The 25758-nt window shown below is 38.5% G+C and overlaps 1 protein-coding gene across 4 annotated transcripts; it reads left to right on the top strand.

The window, feature by feature from the left end:
* The first annotated feature begins 606 nt into the window (after positions 1-606).
* On the top strand, positions 607-20332 carry LOC127451798 (serine/arginine repetitive matrix protein 2-like). 4 transcript variants are annotated; one of them, XM_051716739.1, is made up of 14 exons: positions 607-785; positions 10682-10936; positions 11301-11396; positions 12413-12598; positions 13317-13403; positions 13494-13559; positions 13672-13701; positions 13790-13903; positions 14148-14280; positions 14371-16469; positions 18148-18834; positions 18934-19035; positions 19585-19695; positions 19802-20332. In XM_051716739.1, the coding sequence occupies exons 2-14, from the start codon at positions 10689-10691 to the stop codon at positions 19851-19853; spliced, it is 4011 nt and encodes a 1336-aa protein (XP_051572699.1). In that variant the 5' UTR covers positions 607-785; positions 10682-10688; the 3' UTR covers positions 19854-20332. The 4 variants fall into 4 exon arrangements, with proteins under 4 accessions (XP_051572699.1, XP_051572703.1, XP_051572702.1 ...); XM_051716743.1 differs by having other exon boundaries at positions 13793-13903; XM_051716742.1 differs by lacking the exon at positions 607-785 and adding an exon at positions 3736-3769.
* The last annotated feature ends 5426 nt before the right edge of the window (positions 20333-25758 follow it).

The following is a 25758-nucleotide window of genomic DNA, read 5'->3' on the forward strand; positions in this document are numbered from 1 at the left end:
GATTTGCATTCTTTGTGCATATCACCACCTACTTAGAAGGGAGGAGAATTTATAGTAAAAAGGGACTTAAATATTGATCTTTTTCTCACTCACCCATGCTTCTGAAGACATGGATTTAACCACTGGAGTCGTAATGATTACTTTTATAATAATAATGAATAATTAATAATAATAATAATAATAATAATAATAATAATAATTATAATAATTAATAATTAATAATTTTAATTATAATAATTTATAATTTATGCTGCCTTTATATACTTTCTGGACCATCAAAGTTCTAGCCATCATTCACTTGCATTGTATGGACCTACAGAGCTGAGAGATTCTTCTAAAAATCATCTTTTGTGTTCAGCAGAAGAAAGAAAGTCATCTGGGATGGCATGAGGGTGAGTAAATGATGAGAGAATTTAAATTTTTGGGTGAACTATCCCTTTAAACATCTGATAAAATAATCATTATTTCTCTATTACACTAGAATTGATTAAAACAACAAATAAAACATTTTAACCTCCAAACAATCTTGCATTTAGGTGAACTGGTTCAAAGGAATTGTGGGAAATGTAGTCCACAGTAATTCCCCGAATATTATCGCGAGGTCGACACGATGACGTCAAATGAGCGATAACTGTTCATTCTAGCCAACGTTGCGCACCTCGTTTTATTTTACTAGAATTGCTTGATAAATCTGCGGTGAGTTTTCGCTTGGTTTGCCACAATTGCTTGGTCTTTGGCCTGTGACGGTTCTCTCTTTGTTCTCTCCCTGAGCAGGGATCACAGAGGTACGTAGCACACGTTACAAAAACTGAAAGACTAGCTAGCATGCTGGACTGTGGGATGATCCTGTACTAGTTAGCATCCAAGCTAAAGTTAGCGCACTTAAACAACGCAGATATCTTTAAATAGACAAGTATCTAGCTAGCTACGCTCTCGGCTAGATCGTTTATTGTACTTATCAATAAAGTAAAATAATAATAATATTAATATTAATAAAATAACGGACAATGGTGTGAAGGTAGGATTAGCAGTACCGAAGGCCTCGGCCTGAGACTTCTCAGTGTTCGGATCCTGTGAGCTTGATGTAATGGCTGTTTCTCAAGAACCAGTGAGCTGCCTTACTAGATGGCATTTTTGGGCAGAATATGGCGGTTTGAAATGTTCAGTGCGTATCTGATGCCCAAAATTCACTAGGTTTAGAGGGACAGCCAATAATTGGTTCGTGTGATTCATAGTGTACGAGTACGTAAGGTAAACGGCTCATTTCAAAATACGTTTGACTCCTTTTGACACATTCGCATACAGTGCTGTGAAAAAGTATTTGCCCCATCCTGATTTCTTATGTTTTTGTGTATATCACATACTAAATTGTTTCAAAAAATCTAACATAAAACAAAGGCAATCTGAGTAAACACAAAATACAGTTTTTAAATGATAATGTTATTTATTGAAGCAAAAAAGTTATCCAATACCAACTAGGCCTGTGAAAAAGTATTTGCCTAGTTACTAAATCCCCAAATCTATGAAACTGCATTCATAATGGGTTTCATCTGGATTATACACACACAGGCCTGATTATTGCCAGCCCTGTTCAATCAAATCATCACCTAAATAGAACTTTTTCAGCAGCATGAAGTTGGCTAAAAGGTGGCACACTATGCCAAGGTCGAAAGAAATTCCAGAAATGATGAGGAAAAAGGTGATTGAAATACATCAGTCTGGGAAGGGTTACAAAGCTATTTCAAAGGCTCTGGGACTCCAAAGAACTACAGTAAGAGCCATTATCTCCAAATGGAGAAAACTTGGTACAGTAGTGAACCTTCCTAGAAGTGGCCGACATTCCAAAATTCCTCCAAGATCACAGCGACGACTCATCCAGGAAGTCACAAAAAGCCAAGGACAACATCCAAGGAACTGCAGGCCTCTCTCGCATCAATAAAGGTCACTGTTCATGACTCCACTATCAGAAAGACACTGGCCAAAAATGCCATCCATGGAAGAGTGGCAAGATGAAAACCACTGCTAACCCAGAAGAACAGTATGGCTTGTCTAAATTTTGCCAAAACACTCCTTGATGATCCTCAAATCTTCTGGGAAAATGTTCTGTGGACTGATGAGTCGAAAGTGGATCTGTTTGGAAGACAGGGGTCCCGTTATATCTGGAGTAAATCAAATACAGAATTCCACAAAAAGAACATCATACCTATGGTCAAGCATGATGGTGGTAGTGTGTTGGTGTGGGGATGCTTTGCTGTTTCAGGGTCAGGGTGACTTACAATAATTGAGGGAAACATGAATTCTGCTCTCTACCAGAAAATCCTAAAGGAGAATGTCCGGTCATCAGTCTGTGAGTTGAAGCTCAAATGCAACTGGATTATGCAGCAAGACAATGATCCAAAGAATAGGAGTAAGTCCACCTCTGAATGGCTCAAAGGAAGCGAAATTAAAGTTTTGGAGCGGCCTAGTCAAAGTCCTGACTTGAACCCCATTTTGATGCTGTGGCAGCTCATGCTCAAACTCTCCAGTGTGGCTGAACTAAAGCAGTTGTGCAAAAAGAGTGAGCCAAAATTCCACCACAGGGTTGTGAAAGACTGATCTCCAGTTATTGGAGGCGTTTGGTTGCAGTTGTTGCTGATAAAGGTGGTACAACTAGCTATTAAGTTTAAGGGGGCAGTTTGTTTTTCACATGGGTGATATAGGTGTTGGATAACTTTTTGCTTCAAAAAAAAAAATATATATATATTTGAAAACTGTTTTGTTTACTCAGGTTGCCTTTTTTTTTTTAATGTTATCTCATTTGAAAATCTAAAACAATATAGGATGAAAAATACACAAAGAAATAGAAGAAATCAGTAAGGGGGCAAATACTTTTTCACAGCACTGTATTTTAACAGTCCCTTTGAAGTCTGTGTAAATTTTGGTTTATTAACTAGCCCTACGTTATTGGTGAATAATAAAGCTGATTTGTATTTATCATTTATTCGTCCATATGCTGCTTTACTCTCCATACACAAGTAGTCTCATGGGCAAGAGAGAAAAGAAGGGCTTTTCCATTTTCAGCCATGTCATAGACATAGTGCTGAATCTATTCTTTCCTGAACTGTTGAGGTTAGGTACTCTCTGCAGCACAGTAAATGGATACATAAGTTCAAGTCTGCCATTCTTGCATGACTAAAATGATATTAAAAGATGTTCCTAGTCTTAAAGGAATAGTTCACCCAAAAATGAACTCGTTGGTAAGGTCACGCGTCACGTGGAGGAGTCAGGAAGCGTGTCATTGTTTACATTGTTTTTTTGTTTGTTTTTTCATTATTATTTGGAAATTCTTTTTTTATTTTATATTGTTTTGAAATTGTTTTGGTTTGTGAATGGCGATTGGTCTGTGCTCTGTGCAAGTTTCTATTGTAAACAATGACGCGATTCCTGACTCCTCCACGTGACGCGTGACCTTACCAACGAGCTTACGTCATCCCTCTCATGAGCGCGCATCACACATGTACGCAAGCAAACATTTTTAGTTAAAAAGTATATAAGTATTGTTTTGTTTCTCAAAATAATAAATCGTTTGGGTTCAGAAGAACTTTATTTGTCGACTGGAGGAGTCATGTCGATTATTTTGATGCACCCTAAATGTGCATTTTGGACCATCAAAAAATGGAGTACATTCACTTGCATTGTTTAAAGGAGGAGGCCTGAAATGAAATCCTAAAAGTCTTAAATTCTGTTTTGATGAAGAAAGAAACTCAGATACATCTTGGATGGCCTGAGGGTGAGTAAATTATCAGCAAATTTTCATTTTTGGGTGAACTATTCCTTTAAAGAGCATATGACTGTTCTATTGAATGTCTTTATTGTTGCATTGTGAAAGTTGATAGTAGAAAGAGAAACAGAAACTAAAATTACTACTACTACAATTTTAATTCCATGTGTGTTCTTTCTCAAACCTTTCACATGTTTAAGCAGTGTGGCTTTGTTGTAGCCATTTATTTCAACAAGGAATAAAACCATGATGCTTTTGATTTTAAGCCTCTGTGTTAAGGCACTCAAATGGTATCCTTACCCTTGTTTTGTATGTATATACACTACCGGTCAAAAGTTTTGAAACACTTGACTGAAATGTTTCTCATGATCTTAAAAATCTTTTGATCTCAAGGCGTATGCTTAAATGTTTGAAATTAGTTTTGTAGACAAAAATATAATTGTGCCACCATATTAATTTATTTCATTATAAAACTAAAATTTAATAAAAAATGAAAAAAAGTTTTGAAATTGATGACTTGGACCAAATAATAAAGAAAAGCAGCCAATAAGTGCCAAACATAGATGGGAACTCCTTCAATACTGTTTAAAAAGCATCCCAGGGTGATACCTCAAGAATTTGGTTGAGAAAATGTCAAGAGTACATGTCTGCAAATTCTAGGCAAAGGGTGACTACTTTGAAGATGCTAAAATATAACACAGTTTTGATTTATTTTGGATTTTGTTTAGTCACAACATAATTTCCATAGTTAAATTTATGTTATTCCATAGTTTTGATGACTTTACTATTATTCTAAAATGTGTGAAAAATTATAAAGAATGTGTTTCAAAACTTTTGACCGGTAGTGTATATATGTATTTAGCAAAAATAGCTTCTCAAGGACAAAGAAAGGACAACAAACATTTGTGTAGTTGTTTTCATTCCACACATGCCGAAGACAATTATGTTTCTCAGCACTCACTTGCATTTATTCATTTAGCATTTTATTCATTTGCTTTTTGTCCAAAGCAAAATTATAAATGCTGAATATAAATGATTATATTTATGTACAAACATAAGCGAGTCATCATAGTGAGAGTAACATGGAGGGTTCCCATGGTCATGGGAAAATCTGGGAATGTCAGGGATTTTTATAATTGTGTTTTCCAGGCCTGGAAAAGTTATGGAAATTATTAGTGTGTAGGGCTGAAACGATTAGTCGACGTTATCGACAACGTCGGCAATAAAACATTGTCGACAATTTTTTGTTGTCGAATAGTCGTTTGATCTCATTTAACATAACATGAGATCACAATAAACTCTAATGATGACACGCAAGAGCATCTTTAATGGAAACACCCCAGCGTTACATCTTTAATGCAGTTATATTTAATGCATTATAACTTTTTAATAAAGTTCAAATTATACGGAAGCAGATCATGTAAATAACTACAAACTCTGAATCTGCAATTGCTCTGTGTGGTCAGCGCCCCTGAGTTGCGTGAATGTCCCAATCTAAGGGGGAGAGATTGAAACTGCACCTGGCTGAGTGCCCCTCTGTCGCGGGAACGCAACTTGATGGCTCGCAACTTAGTGAATCATAAATTGTTTCACTGTGTGTTTCTTATCGTGAAGAAAATTGGCAATATGAAGCTTTATTAATGAGTGTTTGTTTTTTTGTGAGATAAAGATGGATTGAAGTGAACAGAAAGGTGAGAGAGGGTAGTCTTTGCCCCATTATACACTGCAACAAAATACAAAAATTTAGATTTTGTTTTGGCTTGTTTTCCAATATAAATATCTAAAATGCCTTTTAAAGGTGAAATATGTAATATATTTACTGTACTAAAGCATAAAATGATCATGTTATAAGAGATTTAGGAAACATGCTAAGTTGACATACTGGCTTCTCCGAAAACAATGCTACAGCCAGGATATTCTACTTTAAAATGTCCGTTCCGCCCGGAATTTCTGTTTGTGTTTTGGCCTGTGTGATCCCGCCCACTGCCCATTTTCCAATTGTATTCCAACCAGATTTGAAACAAGTTAGTAAGCGCAAACAGTGCGTTGCAGTCATAGAAGCCAGCAATACATCTAGCTAACATTGACAGAGTTATAAAAAATCCACATGAGCTGGTTAATAATTTGCAAACAATAAAAACAATGCAAACGTATACATTAGCTGATTAACTTGCAGTGTGAGGCTCGTCGCTTGCCATTGTCAGTTTGCTCGTGCCTGTTGCGTGTCCTCAATCTGGCAACCGCAAGAACTTAGAGTCTGGGGAGGAGGGGGTGGGGGAGACAACTCTCTCCAGTACTTTGAATTTGGACTGCAGTACCCATTTTAAATGCTTGATGACAATGTTACATATTGCTCCTTTAAAGCAATGTACATTTTCTTTAGCAGCTATACTGCAGAAGAAAATTGTTATTTGAGAATGTTGAATATAATATTAAAAATACAAATATTTTAAAATATCTAAAAATCCTTTAAAAAAGATGCATTCACCTGAGAAGCAGCATATACAATATTTAGACTTGCTTTTAGGGAATAGATCTTGAATATAAGTATATTTTGTCTTTACTGCACTCGCAGAAGTATAACCAAATGGAAAAAATACACTTATATTTATGATACATTCTCATAAAGCAAGTCTAAATATATATTGTTACTCAAGTAAATGTATCTTGTTTTAAGGATTTTTAAACAATTTTAAATGGAAAACAAGACAAAAACACTTGATAACAATAGGATTTTTAACAGTGAATTTCTTTACTGAATTAAACAAAGTATTTTTTACTCCTTTCAGTGAATGTCATTTAGACGTATTTTTAATAGATGATTTTGTCCTCTGTTGTTAGTAAGCACGTTTAGTACAACCTTTTAAGTCGGGCACAAGCTGAATAATTGGTTAAGAGCAAATTATTAATTGTCGAATAGTCGAATAATCGTTAGATTAATCATTAGTTGCAGCCCTATTAGTGTGTTAGATCCAGTAACCATGTTCAATCGTTTTTAGCACCCAGTTAGAAACGCCTGTAAGGGCTCGCCACGAGTCCACATAATGGAATAGAGGGCCACCTGGTTTGTTCATATGACAATGCACTACTCACCATAGGGAAGCGGTTGTGCATAATGTGTGGGCTTTGAAGTGGAAGAGAGCTCTTTATTGAAAAAGTGTGAGCTTCTTGCGCATTCGCAATGAGTGCTGTACACTTTTTTGCATACTTTATTGCATGTGAATGAATGTGACACACAGAAACAACATTTTGAACAACAATTTTCCTTTCCCGACAAACAGCTGTGGGGAAGAGGGGAACAGCATCATGTGTCTCTAATCGAGCCTTCTTCCGTGCAGGTCCGGAAGGAACGGCAAGCTCTGCATTCCGCTTCATAGGGCTGTGCCCGTCAGGAGCGCTTTTGCTGCGCGGGAGGGTTTTTCCCATCGGTGTGGGTTTCGCGCTGAGGCGGCTGCCTTCGTTTGGGGCATGGCTTTACCGGCGGCTCAGCTGCGACTTTTGGCAGTGCTGATGCAGCAGGCGTGGGGTTTTTAGCCAGGCACTGTCTCGAGACCACGAGAGCGAGCCGGTTGTGTTGCAGTACTGCTCTGTTTCACCATGAAATGTCTCATAGCTTGCGAGTGTTGCTGAATCGTGATGTAGCGCTCAGCAAACTTATCCACAGAGCTGCTGAAAAGGCCGGCTGGAGACACCAGAGCATCAAAGAGAGTGGCTTTTTCCATGTCACACATCTCCTTGAGGGTCAGTCAAATGTAATGATCTAGAACCACCAGGTTACCCATTGACTTGCCAGTGGCCTGTGCAGTAACTTTCGTGGGCTGCAGCGCTAAGTCCGTAGCAGTGCGAAGCTCTTTGTACATTTCCGGATTGTAGCCTTGCTTGTCTATCTGTTTGAGAACTGCTGATCTGACGGTGGGATGTGTCCCTCATATAATGAGCACTTACAGAACGACATCTTGAAAAAGACGTGAACACGTAAGTGGCTCTTTTAGTTATATACACACACACAATATCACAATAGCTTATAAGGGTACAAAACTCCTGACGAAGAGCTGTGGGGAATCAGGATGCTAAAGCGGCCCGTTCACCAGCGAAGCGTCTAGCGGTGAGCCGGAGTAAATGTTTGTCGGGACACTGCAGGGGAGCGGAGAGACTTTTTCGTTGCTGTGAAGATCCCACCCACCAACTTGTGTATGTAGACAGCAAAGTAGTAGAAGGCTTCTAGACGAGAGATGAATCGCTGTCTTTAAGGAAGAAAATTCTGAGGAATGGCGTTTGTGCATCCGCTTTTATACCGGACAGCTTCGTGCATAAAAGGGCGGGCTTAAACACCATAGCCAATTTTAGAATTGGCATTATTGTAGAAAGGTTTCAACTAGGTCGTGTAGAAGGACACTCCCCATAGCCTCAGCTTAGTGACGCAATGTCAAGAGTACTAAGTCGTAAGGGACAAACCAGTTTTCCTATTTGGTGTAAGTCCAATAAATTCCCTTGTGGTCCCAAAATAATGTTGCCTAATAATTTCCACTGTGTTTTTATCAAATCTGTGTTTGTATTGCATTTCGTTAAAGGAATAGTTCACCCAAAAATGAAAATTTGCTGATAATTTACTCACCCTCAGGCCATCCAAGATGTATCTGAGTTTCTTTCTTCATCAAAACAGAATTTAAGACTTTTAGGATTTCATTTCAGGCTGCCGCCTCTAAACAATGCAAGTGAATATCCTCCATTTTTTGACGGTCCAAAATGCATATTTAGGGTGCATCAAAATAATCCACACAACTCCAGTCGACAAATAAAGGTCTTCTGAATGCAAACGATTGATTATTTTGAGAAACAAAACAATACTTATATACTTTTTAACTACAAATGTTTGCTTCCGTACATCTCTGTGGCGTGTGCTCATGAGAGGGATGACGTAAGCTCATTGGTAAGGTCACACATCACGTGGAGTCAGGAAGCGCGTCATTGTTTACAAGGGAAACTTGTGCAGTTCACAAACCAAAACAGTCTGAAACAATAATAAGTATGTATATTATTAAAAAAAAATAATTTCCAAATAATAATAATAATAATAAAATTAAAAAAATAATAATTTCCAAATAATAAAAAGAAATAATTTCCAAATAATAATAATAAAAAAAAAACAAAGTAAACAATGACGCGCTTCCTGACTCCTCCTCCACGTGACCTTTTCTATGTGGATTTTGCACTGATATGACTATGCAAAGGTACTAAGAAGGCTGCTTTCTTAAATATCAGAGAATATTTGACATTATACATTGTCAACAAATTCTGGAAATGAACACTGAGAAAATAAAGAATAAATAAAAATAAAACAAATAGCTAAATAAACATCAGCATTACTGTTTAGTATCAGTCAAATGCTGACCATTAAAATAAAGAATAAATAAAAACAAAATACATAAACATCAGTACTGTTTAGTATCAGTCAAATGCAGACTATATTAATACTGCCAAGTCAAGATAAACAGATAAGCAGTGGTGTTACACCGTATTCTGCTATACAAGTTCAGGGGAAACTTTCAACGGTGGAAAACCAGACTTTTAAATATTACATTTTATAAATGACATGACTGGAATTGTTCGGTTGAAGGGGGTACCAAACTGTGAATCCTGAAAAAACAGTTTGGTTAATACATGTTTACTCCGCTTCCACTCAGCTGACAACAATGAAAGTAGCTACGTGATTAGCTAGTTAGCTATAAGCTCATTGTCACGGAAAGTAAAAGACGGACATTGTTTATTTTACTTTCCAGCATTGTGTCTCACCAACTAGGTAACAACATAGCATGAAATCAACACTCATCAGACACAATCCACAACCGCACCGTTGTCTGCTGAGCTGCAAAAAGATGCTCTGATGTTTACCTTTCAATCTGCTACATTACTGACTGCACTGACAAACTATAGCTGGCTAACAGCAAACAGACATGAGTGACGTGGTTGTCAGGGACAAGGTTAATGTTATATTAGTTATATTGAAAAGGGAAAATGAAGGGGTCATTGTTTATCAAGTTTCCAGTATGTATTTCACAAACTAGTTAACTTACCGAGACACCGCTCAACTCCGCCCTGTCTGCAGAGCCACCATCAGTTCAGAGTCAGCTCTGTAAACAATTGAGTCGGAGCGCACTCTGCTGGACAAACTACGTAATGACACCAATTCTAAAGCATTATTTTCTGCATTATATGTTCTGAAAAAAAGTTTTAATTTCAGCGTATATCTGTAAAATATACACCGGTACCGATATATCGGTGAAAGGCTAATATCAGCCGACCAATATATCGGTTGGGCACTACAGACAACTGAAACAGAAAAGACAGTGAGAACTCTTTACATGCACATGTTCCACGAGAAAACATTGAACCTCTTAACAAACAGCGAATCAGAAATGCGCACCGCTGCCTTTTCTTTCCTCTTCTTTATAATATACTAAAGTGTGTTTCTTCAAGCTCATGTCTTTTATGTCTAACAGCTTTTCTTGTTATGTGTCACTCCGAGCATTTTACAGGTCGCCCGCCAGAGTGGCGGGTAGATCGCATGAAATACCTGCATTTGGTGGGTGGCGAGTGCTAATTTTATTACCCTGGGCTAATATATTTAGCGACTTTCCAGCTCCTTGGTCTTGTCATTATCCAATATTGTAGATCATCGTCTTTTGTGTGTCGCAATTGCCATTGTGGTATTTGTCAGATATCACAATATCCAGTTACATCATCCTATCGGCCAGCCCTACTTCCAAACAATTGCTTAGAATGGTACGATCTAGAACAGTGATGAAAATGAGAAACTGTGAAAAAACTGTAAAAGAATAGTAAAGTTTTATGTTTTAAGAGTTTTACAGTTGTGAGTCAAGTATTTACAGATGAGTTCTCCTGTTCTATCTACCCTCTCAGAACATAGATGTATAACGGTATCGGGCTGACCACGCCGCGAGGCAGTGGTACTAATGGCTACGTTCAACGGAACCTGTCCAGTGTACGTGTGAAGAGGAACAGAGATGAGCGTGGTGGAGAGAGGGATGAGAAGGATAGGGAGAGGCTGGAGAGCCAGCTGAACAGACAACCTAATGCTGATATCCTGGAGCACCAGAGGAAGAGGCAGCTGGAGGTCAAATGTGCTGAGCTGCAGGACATGATGGAGGAGCAGGGGTAAGAACAGAGAAATTATGAGATGTTTATATTAGATCATAGTGTTTAATGGACTGCATCCACAACACATAGCCTATGAATTTTTGCTGAAATTTCAGCTTATATTAATAAATAGTTTCGTGTGCACCAAAAATGTTTAAATGCGCGAGATGAAAATGTTTCAGTATTTCCGAATATTACCATCTTGTTCTGTAATTATTATTATTTATTTTTTTACTTACGTTAACATCCAAAGCAACTTACGAGTGAGGACTACTACAACATAAGTGATTAATGTTGTTGTCAACAGATAAGTTAGACTAGTTAATCATGCTTGGGCATTGAGGAGATCATAATATTGGCTAGTTCATCCTGTGTGTGGCAGATACTCAGCAGAGGAGATTGAGGAGAAGGTCAACACCTTTCGTATGATGTTGCAAGAGAAACAAGAACCTCCACCTCCTCCAACAGAGAGGCCAGTGTGAGTATTACTTCAGTTCATATCGAACATCTTAAGTTCAACTAGACCAGAGGTTTTCAATTGGTGAGGTGTGCCTCCCCTGGGGGGCGCCGCGTGGGAAAAAAAAAAACATAACGGTTCACATCTGTACACATCTGTCCTACTAGCTTGTGTGTTTAAGTGCGTGTTATGCATATGCGTGTTGCTAAATGGATCGCTTTGTAGTGTCTACAATACAGAAGTCTACAGGAGGAGGCAGATTCCCTTCACTTCCACTTAAGTGAGTGTGGGTTTTCCGCTTTGACCCTGCTTAAAAGCAAATACTGATGAAGGCTGCAGGTGGAGGACGATTTACGTTTATTCCTTTCTACCGTGCAGCCCCTAATCGATCACCTGTGTGCATCAAAAAGTCAGACTCATTGTTCCCACTGATGTAGGGGCGATGAAAATGAAGAGGCAAAATCAGCAATCAGATTTTTTTATTTTCTTTTTCTTTTTTGTGCTTAATGTAGGCCTATATGGAAGTGATTTTTACGCATTTGATACTGTGACAAAACAGTGCTGTCCATCTTGCTGATGTTTGATGTCTGATGTTTTCAAAGTTGAATTGGCTTAATTAGCCTAAAATCTCCAAAATAGCTCTTATTCAGTTGAGATAACGTTAGTAGCCTGTGGCTGTTAATGAACATGTTTCCAGTTTAGTTATTTGACCGTCGAGGGTTATCTGTTCAGTGATCAGAAAATAGAGCTGTCCATCGTGCTGATATCGTTCTTGATGCATATATATTGATGAACAGCCTAAAAGCAATACTAATAATAGTATTACTACTACTACTAATAGTAGTAGCCTAGTAGTACCAATAATAATAGCCTAATTAGTGGTTGTTGGGGGGGGGGGGGGTCACGGCACGGCTGTCTTCAAGTTCTCTAGGGGGAGGCTCACTTTCACCCAATTTGAAAACCCCTGAACTAGACACTTTAGATTTTGTGTGTCATGCTTAAAGTTTGCTTCCCTCTGTCTTTTCATTTTCACACAGTGTGACCGAGACTCATGCTCTGGCAGCTGCTAACCAGCAAAAGAATGACCGTCTGAGAGAGGCGTTCGGTATTAGCTCTGATTATGTTGATGGCTCGTCCTTTCATGCTGACCGCAAGGAGAGAGAGAAAGAGAAGAGGGAGCAGGAGAGACTGGAAAGAGAAAAGCAACAGCAGCAGAAGTACCAGTGAGTAGGGCATTTGCATCAGCTGTTATAGCCATTTGTGTTACTGTAATGTTTAGCTTAAGTCACACTGTATTCAGCTGCACAAACACTACTAAAAAATATTTAACATCCAAATCAAGCACTTTTCTAAAATTATCAAGTCTGCGAGGGTATGTAGATGAAAAATGTATTGTTTGAGATGTGCATACCGCTTTCATGTGAGAGCTTGCATAGTATTTTGAGAAAGTACAATCTCTTTTTATTGTTTTTTTTTTTTTTTATTTATAGCCTGATGGAAAATATATTTCTGCCCTCACCAGTTGCTCAGATAAATGTGTATTTATAAGTTTATTGTAAAGTTTGTCAGAGTGATTCTTGTGGCTGGCAAAAACAGAAGATTTGTTTTTGTAGTGATTGTAGTAATTGGTGGTTGTTACCAGAAAAAGAAAACAAAAATTGTGAAGCTTTGTTAACCCATGCTGTGCTGTTGGAACTGTTAAACTGTGCCTGATTTTATGTTTTAATTTTTTTACATGTTTCTTTCTCAGTTGCTTTAACCTGGGGTTAAAGTTCTTTGATAAATTCATGCTGTCAGGCTTTGATAACACCGTAATTTATAACCCAAAACAAAACTTGCTCTGGGATATTTTTTTCAATCCTTTTCTGTGTTGCACTTTATCTCTTTTTGGTGCTGAGTATTGACTGTCGGTTCCATCACTTTCTCATTTTTTCTTTAAAGGATGATTGAGTCTGAAGACTCTGATTCATCTCCTGATCGAAAAAAGAGTCGGAAGAAGAAAAGAAAGAAAAATAAAAGCAGAGAGAGGTAAACTGTGTGTGGAGGGTTTTTTTTTATTTTCTTTTTTTACCATGGATGTTAGGCAAACAATATTACTGAATATATTTTTCCTCATAGCTCTGAGAGCCCCTCACCCTCCCCTAAACGAGAGAAGAAAAAGAACAAGAAGATGAAAAAGAAAAGGTTTAATTTTCTTAATAAACTCATAAGAATTTAATGTTGATATGACCACTATAAAGTGTCATTCTGAATCGGCTTTTGAACTGGTCAATTAACAAGCACATCTGTTATTTAGGGAGGAGTCAGTGAAGAGTGACACTGAGAGGCAAGTATTCCCCTTCGTGTTACTGTAAATTGGCCGTGTGTGGATGTGCATTTTGTTATATTTAAATGTTATCATTTCTGTCCTATAGCAGTTCATCAGACAAAGAAACATCCAGAAGAAAGAGGAAAATGAGTGAAAATGTGACTCCACCTCCCAGTAAGAGCCGCAAGCAGCAGAGTACATCCTCCAGCCCAGCACGCAGGTATCAGCAAACAGACCAGTCATTCAAGTGATAGAACAAAATAACTGTTTAAATTTGATATTAGAAAAAGACCAAGCTAGCGAGAACTTAATCGTTTGGCATATTCTGTTAAAAGAAAAAAAAGAACCTGCTCCCACTTGTGATGAAAGTTATTTTATAAATTATAGAAGAATGGTTTGTTTAACTTTTGATTATAGTTAGTCAAAAGTGTCCATAATTTGATAGGCGTGCTTTTCTTTTTTAGCCAATCCCCTCTGAGAGGGAAACAGCTAAATAAATCAGACTCACGCGCAGAGGAGCAGAGGAAAGGAAGATCTCCTGACAGGAGGCGGCGTGGCCGCAATGAGGAAAGCCCAAAGAGGATGGAAATCGGAGAGGTATAGTTTTGGTTTGGAAGCTGTAATGCGTCTTTTTCATGTGCACACTAATAATTACATTCACGTATTCTTTGTCTGTCCTGCTCTTAGAGGTCACCAAGACGCTCAAGGTCCCCTGAGCACAACAGAAGAGACAAAGACCGAGAACGTGAGAGTCAACAAGGACAAGAAAACTCTCTGAGAAGACGACACAATTCCTCATCAACATCTCCACAAAAGCAGCAGAGGAACAGACGACAACAGATTGGAGAGAGGGAGAGAGACAAAGAGAGAGAGAAATCCCCTCAAACAAGAAGACATAATTCCTCATCTCCATCTCCACCACGGAAGCAGCAGAGAGACAGGCGACAACTGAGTGAAGAGAGAGAGAAACCCTCTCAAAGGAGAAAACATGACTCTTCATCTCGGTCTCCGTCTCCTAAGCAGCAGAAAGATGGGAGACAGTGGAGCATAGACAAGAACCGAGGGGATGACGGCAAAAAGGACAAAGGTCCAAAAAGACATGACTCTTCCACATCCCTGTCTCCCTCTCCATGTAAAGACAGAACGAGAAGAGGACACAGCATAGAGAAAGAGAGAGCAGCATCCCCAAGAGCTCCTTCAGACAGAGAAAAGGAAAGACTTGGAGACAGAGTGAGAGACAGACAGAGGAATAGCGATAGAGACACAGTCCCTTCTAGTAGAGATGATGTTCGAGGTTGGGAGAGTGATAAAGGAAAGGAGAGAGAGAGAATTCAGTCTAGTGACATCTCTCTGGCCAGGCGCTCACCTTACTCTAACGGAAGACAAAAAGAAAGAGATCACAAACAGGAGAAGGAAAGAGAAGAACTGAGAGAAAAGGAGAGGAGAAAGGAAGATGAGTTGAAAGAAGAGGCTAGGAGACAACAGGAGAGGAGACAAGGCAGAGAGAGTGACAGAGAAAAGGATAGAAACCGTCATGGTGACCCCAGGAGTGAGGAGATGTCCAGGTCAGACCAGCAGTCCTCTTTTAGCAGTCAGCTGGGAGACAGACGAGGTGCCAGAGGAAGTGAGACAGAGCGGGACATGCAGGAAAGAAAAGACAGGAGAATGGAGGAGGACAAGAGGCCAGAAAGAACCCAGGATAGGAGTCCTCAGGCCATGGACAAAGACCAAAAGGAGAAAAAAATGGAAAAGGAAAAGCCGGGGAAGAAAGACAAAGCCAAAGCTGCTAGCAGCAGCAGTAGTAGTAGCAGCAGCAGCAGCAGTAGTAGTAGTAGTAGTAGCAGCAGCAGCAGTGAGAGTGACAGTGATAGTTCCTCCTCTTCAACATCTTCATCATCTTCTTCATCATCTTCATCCTCTGATGATGAAAAGAAACAGAAAAGTTCAAAACAGAATAGCAGCGTCGGTAAATCAGTGCCTCACGCTGTCATTGCTCGGGCTATTGCTCGCCGAGAGACAGAGAACAGAGGAAGGGATGGAGAAAGTGATGAAGGTAGAAAGGCCCAAAGACAGAGTTCACCTCCTGAACCCCAGAGAAAAGATGAAGACATAGATAGGAGAAAAGAGGACATGGATAGAAGGTCTGTCCACTCCTCATCGCCCTCCACCGGAACTCAAAGGAACAGTAATTCTGAGAAAGACAGGGATCGGGGGAAAGAGAGGTACACTCCCACCGAAAGTTCTAGCCCACCTCCTTCTCCCCCTCAGAGAGGCAGAGAGAAAGCAACCCAGGGTGGGGGCAGGAACATGCCTTCAGAAGAGACAAAATCTCAGAGTAGAGAACCCGAGAGGCCCAGAGATAGAGGGAGAGAGCGATACACACCTTCAGAGCTGGAACGAGAATCATCACACTGCATGTCTAGCAGAGGAAGGGATCGTGAGATTGACCGAAAGAAGGATGCTTCACCTTTGTCTCCGAAGGGAAAAGGAAGGGATGAAGGCTCACGGGTTAAGCAAACAGCATCTCGACCTTCACCAAAACGCACTCCACCACGACAGTACCAGGATCCGCCACGATCGCGCTCCCCCAGTCTGAGACGAGGGGTGAGGAGACCCTCACCACTACGCAACTCATCCCCTTACCGACGGGATCGCAGCCGGGAACGGTTTAGAGAAAGAGAGAGGGACGGACTTCGAGCAAGGCCAGGAGAAAGAGAACGTTCCAGGGAGAGGAGAACAAGGAGCAGCAGATCAAGGAGTCCTCGTAGACAAAGTTCTCCCTATAGGTTAGAAAATGAACAGTTTACATGCATCGTTTTCAAACTTGTCATGTTCTTTAGGTATGAAGGCGAGTAGCATGAATGGATTCGGACATCATCCGAGAAAGTGGCCCTTGTCCCGTGGCCCAAATATATGATGTAACAACAACCGTGAAAATAATCTGCTCTGGTTTTGTTATATATATATATATATATATATATATATAGCACTTACAATTGAAAAGAGCTGCCCAACTCGCAGTTTTCCATAGTTTTTATTTTTTTATCCAGCGTTGAAACGTGATATCTCAGCTCCTGTGGGATTATGGGATAGTAAAGTGTCCAGTCAGTGGGCATTTCAGAATCTAGTATCTAGAAATAGTATTTTTTGCTTGCTGTTTAATGAATACTGAGGACTCGGACATACTACTCTACTATATATCAGGGAAGTATCCATATTCGGATGCAGTTTGTATTTCAAGTGGCATGTTTGCACGCTTTAAGGGTACTTTGGTAAGTGGACGCTACTCACAGGGTTGTCCTAAATGAAAGTGAGCTATTTGATGCAAAAATTGTATTTGGCACAACAATCAAACAACCAACAATCTGACTTTTTCTGCTATTTATTAGTGACATTTTGATTCAGAATAAAGTGACACTGAGCACATTTACATGCATGATCTTACACTGCATAAACTGATTGGCAGATTGGTTGATTTTTGCCCATTACCCTGATATCGTGTTATCTCCTTTACCTATGTTCATACCGGCTTAAGACTATCTATCTTAAGACTAACTATGTTTTTCCACGTTCCGAGTCATCTCGCACATAGTCGAGCACTCAGACTTTCAAAGTGTACTTTGAGCGAATACGAATGTGCACAGACAAGAACTGTCCACAGAAATTAATGTGGTGGTTTCCAATATCATGTTCTTGCATTGTCTGATTATTATTATTTTTTAATAAGGTGATATTTTGTTGTAATCAGCATATTGGTGTGCATGTTAACTCTTGTACTGACATATAGCTTCATAAAGGGAGTGCCAAACATACACGCAAATGAGACAGTAATGCCCTGTGCCCTTCAGAGTACTATGTGTTCTGCCTTCCAGAGTGAGTAGGGCATAGTGATGCTCACTTTCAGAGGGAAGTGTGTACTAATTTAAAAATTTAATATTGTCATATTGCAGTTTGAAATGTAGCTACTGTATTTAAAAACAACAGTGGGCCTGGGTAGCTCAGCGAGTATTGACCCAAATAATCCAGGGTGTGCTGTGTGACTCCAGCCAGGTCTCCTAAGCGACCAAATTGGCCCGGTTGCTAGGGAGGGTAGAGTCACATGGGGTAACCTCCTCGTGGTCACGATTTGTGGTGCTCGCTCTCAATGGGGTGCGTGGTAAGTTGTGCATCGATCACGGAGAGTAGCATGAGCCTCCACATGCTAAAGCGGTTCTCAGAAGCAGAGGCAACTGAGACTTGTCCTCCGCCACCCAGATTGAGGTGAGTAACCGTGCTACCATGAGGACCTAGTAAGTAGTGGGAATTGGGCATTCCAAATTGGGGAGAAAAGAGGATAAAAAAAAACAACAACATTCCTGTCATTCTAAATTGTTTTCAAAAACAGCCATTCAGTGGACTTTTTTCTGTGGCTTTTTTTTCTGTGTGGTTAAAGTTCCATATTTTAACACTTCTGTCTCTACCTAGGTTTCGTCGTTCACCCTCACCGATACGTCGACGCAGATGTAGCCGATCACTATCAAGAGAGAGGGAGCAGGAGAGGAGGAGGAATCGAGAGCGAGAGAGACAGCGTGAACATGACAAAGAAAGAAAGCGAGAACAAAGAACAAGGGCACCACCCAAAGATCCCACTCCTCCACACCGCTCTTCATCCTCATCCTCTTCCTCTAGGTCCTCCTCATCATCCTCACCTTCTCCTCAAAGAGTGATGAAGGGGGTGAAGTCTGCAGATGCAGATAAAGACAGAACAAAGAAATTACAAAGGAGCTCCAAACAGCCGTCCCCTTCCCCTCCTCAACAGACTCCTCGTCTCCTTCCCAACCAGTCAGTTCATCGCTCTCATTCCCGTGAACTTCCTGCTCGTTCTAGATCACCAACCACCAACCAATCACAAAGCAGGGATCCACCAGGTGACCGGTTAAGAGGCCAGTCTCCATCACTAACACAAATAAATGAGCCGTTTGTAAGAGGAAAGACTTCAGTGAATGGGAAACCAGAGAAGGAGAGCTCTGGGCAACAGCAGAAGAGCAGGAGAAGCAGTTCAAAGACTTCATCCTCATCTTCCTCGTCATCCTCTTCATCCTCATCTTCATCATCGTCATCCTCTTCATCAGACAGCTCTGACTCCGAAGCAGAGAAAGGGAAAGGGAAAGGGTCAGTGCTAGTCGAGGGATGGCATGATGGCATTATTATAATTTAATAAATGTACACATGAAACTCTTTTTAAATAATCCTTTTATCTTGTCTTCCAAGGGGTGATAAAGCAGGTACAAATAGAGATTCTGTTAAGACAACGAAAAACAGAGATGCTTCATCATCCTCCTCATCAGAAAGTGAGCCAGAAGAGAAGAAAAGGTAGAATGTTTTGCCTTGAATTATATTTTATTCAGTTCCTACTGCATTGAAGTCGACATTAAATCAAAATAGACACTATATAATTCTTAAATTCTTCCTTGCTTGTTTTGTAATTTTTTTATCACAACATAACCTGCTCCGACTCTATTTAGGCATTGTATAAGACCAGTGTTTCCTAACCTTTTTTGCCATAAGTTCCCCCACAGCACCGCCAGTAATGCTGAAGTACCCCTTTGACACAAAACCAAAGATGTTTACCAAAGACTACATTTAACATTATCAATAATATTGATTATTAATAATGATAATAATCTGCTGTCATTATAATAATCTACTCTCAATACGCAGTATAAATGATCTCTGTGCCAAACTTCAGTAAAAGATCAATATCGGGAGATATCCATCGTGGCATGGAACACTCACTTTTCATGATCTAATAAATTCCTGATAGATCAAATTCTGTCACTGCCTTTTTTTTGTCTCATTGAATATCCTGTTTCACTCGCTATATTATGGCTGGTCTCAATCTTTTTATTTTTTTCTGTACAGTCCGCCGCGCCCCAAGAGAGTGCCAGCAGACTCACTGAGAGACTCCAGGTCACTCAGTTACTCCCCTCCAGCGAGACAACGAAGACTTGCACACTCTGCACCCACTCGACGGTAAGTCACAAACAGATCTAATTAAATTAAAACATGTTGTTATCTTACCACCATTTCTAACACTTACCCTGTCTCTGTCTTGTCTGTTTTTGTTCCCTATGAGCAGTGCAAGCAGGAAGTCGAGAAGCAGATCTCCGGACAGTCGACGGAGGAAATAAATGCATAACGGTTCACCTTTTTATTTTCTGGACTCTTATCTGACCCTCACTGGATTTTATCCTTTCAGTATCACATGGATGAGACTGCATTAGGAGAGGCTGAAAAAAATGTGACTAGTTGCAATGGTGACCCATTCGCCATTAGTAGAATATCTCTCAAAACCTCCTATGAGTTCTATAACTCATCCTAAAGGGGAGGATTTCTTTTTACTTTAATTATGGTGTAAATTAATGTTCAAGAAGAGGCAAGGTGAGACACTGAAATTCTCCATAGCTCTGTGCCAACAGATGCTGGATGCTGTTTGTACACACACAAACAAAATCACAAATATGTCCAGTGCTCTTCTGTCTGCTACATTATTCTGAATGTAGATGAACATGTTATTTTGTGATTGGGAATGGATGTGTTCTGTTCCTATGTATGTGGACACCATCTTATCCTTTTTGTTTCTTTGTGGAATAAACAATTATGAATAATACTATGGCAGTAGAAGTATCTTGTCTAAAATTTGTCATGCTGTTAATATGCCTAAAGTACACTGACAGATTAAATGCACGGCACACTGAGAACAATATGTTCACAACTAGAAATCCAAGTAAACTATCTCGCCAAAATACCAGTTATAGCAATGTTACGATAACACCAAGTTAACGTTAGTTACCACACCAGAAAGGAAATTCTATTTAATCCTGTATTAAATTAAAGTGCATATTGTATTTTGGCGGATACTATGGTATGGTGACTCTTTGTAGAAGCCCGACTTTTTTTTTTCTTTTTTTTTTCTTTTTTTTTTTAAACCGAGACCCAAGTGTATCTGTCTAATGCAATATGACAAGGAACACCCACGATATGCCCACCTCAAGTAACGCCAAGCTTGGATCATAAATCGATTCCACTGGTTAAAAGAACTATTAAAATCCTATCCTAATGGGGGTTTTGAATTTGAGTAAAATAAGGTCTGTGGTAAACATTACATGATACGTGGGCGTTTTTTTCTACAATAGGGGTTCTCAACGGGGGCATTCAGAGGATGCCAGGGGGCGCTGAGAGCAAATTATTAGAGAGGAGGGCGTTAGGTTACAAATTGTTTATCAGTTTTCATAATCAAATCTATTGTCAAGTTCCACTTTGCATTAAAACATATATCTAGACTTGGAGTATATCAGTTGGTTCTCAGTAATACGGGTTGGTACCCATTTGTACCGCGGTTCATCTGATTTTGAAGTCTAGCGATGTATCTGGTTTAGCAGTGTCAAATGGAGGCACAACCTTATGGAGTTATGTATGTGCCAAAATTCTGCACACGCAAAAATGTTCTGTGTCTGCAAGATGATATTTAGATTAATACATTTTTTGCATGTTCAAGATCTACGTCAGGATTGGCTATTAGAAGCTGCTTACAAGCGCTCTGTGATTGGACAGTTGAGGTAGCTACAGCAACCATGAACATTTCAGTGTAAATGTAGCAGAAGAGCCAACAGGCACAATGCTCCTAGTTCAGTACACACTTTATATACTGTATGCAGTTATCATTACAAAAGATATTTACCCCATGGATTATAGACATACCAGGAATACTGTAAGGCTTAACTTACTGTAAATGTTTCAAAATGTAGTAGCCTGAGATTATGCAATGCTAAGGATTTCTATTTTTTAAAACTTTTTGCAGTCTCAAATAATTGAGGTTCAATATACTGTACATTTAATTTACCCCAAACTATGACCAGAGACATAATTAGCCTCTTTTCCTTATCTTGCAATGCTTCTCAATCAATTTTGCCAGAAGGGTTGTGGTAGAATGCATAAACGTCATAAAAACATCATACTGAACATTTCAAGATACCCCACAGCATTGAAATGCAAACATAAATAGCTTTCTAATTTATTATCAAGAATAGAATGTTAATTTAGGCTAAATTTATAATATTCATAATATTTATAATATACAAGGCTGTTGGAAAAAAAAAAATAGGAGAGGACACAAAACATGTTTGTTAAAGAAAATAAAAAAATTAATGAATAAATTAAACATTTCAAAAAGGCAAATGTAAAATATATGAACAATATCACTTTTATTATTAGTTTCTGTAACTAATAGTATCTTACACTCTGTTGACCTCTCATCAACAAGGCGTTTCTATCCGCAGAACTGCTGCTTACTGGATGGTTTTTGTTTCTGGCACCATTCTGAGTAAACTCTAGAGACTGTTGTGTGTGAAAATCCCAGGAGATCAGCAGTTACAGAAATACTCAGTCCAGCCCGTCTGGCACCAACAATCATCCATGCGATTATCTAAGCCAATCGTGTGGCAGCATTGCAGTGCATAAAATCATGCAGATATGGGTCAGGAGCTTCAGGTAATGTTCACATCAACCATCAGAATGGGGAAAAAAAATTATCTCAGTGATTTGGACTGTGGTATGATTTTTGGTGCCAGACGGGCTGGATTGAGTATTTCTGTAACTGTTGATCTCCTGGGATTTTCAAACACAACAGTCTCTAGAGTTTACTCAGAATGGTGCCAGAAACAAAAAACATCCAGTGAGCAGCAGTTCTGCAGATGGAAATGCCTTGTTGATGAGAGAGGTCAACGGAGAATTGCCAGACTGGTTTGAACTGACAAAGTCTACGGTAACTCAGATAACTGTTGTGAGTGAGAAGAAAAGCATCTCAGAATGCTATTTTGAGATATGGGTTAGCGCTGTTTTGGCAGCACAAGGGGGACCTACACAATATTAGGCAGGTGGTTTTAATGTTCTCTCTAAATGTGCATGGAGCTGCTGGAGCGCAACCGATGGCACTGGCAAGACTGACTAAGCTGATCCACCAATCAGAACGTTAATTTCAGACGTGATTGGATATTTGCTAACCAATCATATTTTCCGTTTCAGTAAGGGGTGGGACATTTCCAGCGTCTGATGCACAAACATCCCCGGAGTAACCATAATTTGCAATGTAAATTTATTTCCCTGCTAAACTTTTATATATATATATATATATATATATATATATATATATATATATATATATATATATATATATAATGTAAACATTTAAATGTAACTTATGTAATTAAACTTTGTGAAAATACTGCATGTTACTGCACCCCTGATAGTTTTTGATGCTCTTTTTTTTGCCTTTTACTGCTGTCGGTGGTGCCTTTTTCTCGTGATATCAAATAAGTTACATTTATATTTCTAAGTAGGAAAACAATTTCACTCTACACAGAAAAGCACATGATAGTACACAAATAATAATTAAAAAAAAACATTAATTTTTATGTAGGTTATATATGGTAATATAAGATTATGTGTTAACGTGAACATTACTGCACTCATATTAGCTGCACTGCTTAACAGTTTATTATTATTATGAATTAGTTTATTAGTTAAAGTAATAATAATGTATTAACAATTTTCATAGTAGCCTAATAAAAGGAACATTAATGACACCTATAAATATTTAACATCAAGTTACATAACATGGTTCTTAGCAGTGTGCCCTACACCATGCCAGCAAGAAACTTACCCTGATATACATTTTGTACATTTATGTGGGACTATAAATACTATAATTACAAAAATAAAAGAACATTTGAATGGGAATTTTTTTTTTTTTTTTACACATTTTACATACTGTGAGGGGTGGGGGTCTTTCATAAATTCACAGTATGCCCACCTCTTCAGACACTACTGCACCACTGTGTAGGGTACATAATAGTTCATCTGCAAAATGTGCAGCAATATAGAACAAAGACCATAACTTTACTGTTGCTGCTGATGCAGTGGAGTCCACTGCATGAAACTTGACATAAAACTTGACACAGTTGTTCCTTGTGTGACTCGGTGGAACTCAGCTGTTTTAAAATATTCTGCTCTTTTAGAAAATTCTTGCTGTTCAAAAGTTAATATCTTGCACCTCAGTTTTGGAATAGGTGATGGACTATCTGTAAGCAGTAGGGGTTAAAAGTGTTTCAGTGTTTTTAGATGAAAGCTTTGACCTAGACAATGTCGTTTTAAGTTGATTTTATGGTCATTAATGTTCATAATGCTGCTATTGTTTTATGCACTTAAAATTAAATTACATTTAAATTTAAATTAAAGTTATGTCTCAGTGTTTTAAATTTCTAAACTTTGGCCATGCACTGTCATTGCTGTTAGATTTAATGTTTATTACGTTCATGTAGTGTTTAATGCACTTTTTAAAAATGTCATAAGGAGCTCTTTTTATGATGCTCTTTTTGTTAGTAATAAAGAATGGAATACATTTTCTTCCTCTTTGTACTTTTATGTTAAATTGATTATCTTACTCAAAAGAATGTGACAAAATAAAATAGGATTAGGTTTAAAGTAATCTGATTAGATTACCCCAAAAATGTAATCTATGAGACTGTTACTGATTGCATTTTTTTGTTATGCATTTGTAATCAGTATCTGATTACAATTCATAAGTAATCCGCAAAGCACTGGTCATATGTGAATTTTGAAGCCGTGCTGAATTGCATCATTTTTTGTAAATAATTAAATGTAATTTTAAAATTATTTTTAAAATCTTCAAAATTCACGCTTGAGGTATGACCATGTGTAATTTATGTTGTAGAACAAAACGTACACATATCGTCAAGTAATCTTTACCACAGACCTTATTTTACTCATAAATTCAAAAACCCCATTTTAAAAACCAATAGGAAAATCCAGAGGGAAGCCATGGTGAATTCTCTTCCGGGTTCGCCTACAAATTGACATCACAAGTGAACCAGCTCTATTGCTGTATGATTATTAATTGTTTAAATATATCAAAGAATAACTTTTAAATTATATATTAAATATCATATTATTAAACCGAAGATATAAATGGTGAAATTAAAAATTACTCTGTTCTGTTTTCTCCAGTTAGTTCACAAGCTAGACGGTTAGCCTATTAGCTTAGCATACCGCTGGCTTCTCGTAATTGTCATCACATTTCTTCTCATGGTCGCCACCTAGTGATACGGCAGTATGATTATATTTAATAGAACTTTTAAGTTGTGGTATTTTTAACCATTTTAAAAACTTTTTTACTTTTTTAATCTTTGTGTTTAGGGTTAGGTTTAGGGATAGTGCTGCAGGACTCCAGATAAACAACAAACACAGTGTATTAATGTGACATCCAACTGTTTCAAGACTCAAGGTTTTAGCTGGTTATTTGTAGTGAATGTGCCTTGTCTTGTAGTAGTCTTGCACAAAGCAGACAGACCCTTCTCCCAGAAACATTTATTTACACTGATAATATATGCGGGAAAGCATGTCCCCTCAAGTATGTAAAAAAAAAACGATGAAAGCTTAAAAAGGATAGTTTACCCAAAAATGAAAATTCTCTCATCATTTACTCGCCCTCATGCCATCCCAGATGTGTATGACTTTCTTTCTTCTGCAGAACACAAACGAAGATTTGTAGAAGAATATACCAGCATTGTAGGTCCTTACAATGCAAGTGAACGGTGACCAAAATTTGTAAGCTCCAAAATCACATAAAGGCAGCATAAAAATAATCCATAAAACTCCAGTTGTTAAATATTTATCTTCAGAAGTGATATGGTAGGTGTGGGTGAGAAACAGTTCAATAAATTCTCCTCCCTGCCCAGTAGGTGGCGGTGATATGCACGAACAATGCAAAAGAAGAAAACAAACGCCAAAAACAAAATAAGAATGTTAAAATAAAAATGGAGATTGATAGTAAAAAGGACTTAAATATTGGTCTGTTTCTCACCCAAACTTATATCACTTTTGAAGTTATAGATTTAACCACTGGAGTTTTATGGATTACTTTTATGCTGCTTTTGTGTGCTTTTTGGATCTTCAAAGTTCTGATCACGATCCACTTGAATCCACTATGGACCTACTGAGCAAAAATCTTTGTGTTCT

This window comes from Myxocyprinus asiaticus, chromosome 14 (assembly GCF_019703515.2).
Source record: "Myxocyprinus asiaticus isolate MX2 ecotype Aquarium Trade chromosome 14, UBuf_Myxa_2, whole genome shotgun sequence".
In the NCBI taxonomy this organism is placed as follows: Eukaryota; Metazoa; Chordata; class Actinopteri; order Cypriniformes; family Catostomidae; genus Myxocyprinus; species Myxocyprinus asiaticus.

Coding starts and splice junctions, on each gene's coding strand:
- LOC127451798 (XM_051716739.1), top strand. CDS start 10,689: ATGTATAACGGTATCGGGCTGACCACGCCGCGAGGCAGTGGTACTAAT. Junction 13,404..13,493: donor AAAAATAAAAGCAGAGAGAG/GTAAACTGTGTG, acceptor TTTTCCTCATAG/CTCTGAGAGCCCCTCACCCT. Junction 16,470..18,147: donor AGACAAAGTTCTCCCTATAG/GTTAGAAAATGA, acceptor GTCTCTACCTAG/GTTTCGTCGTTCACCCTCAC.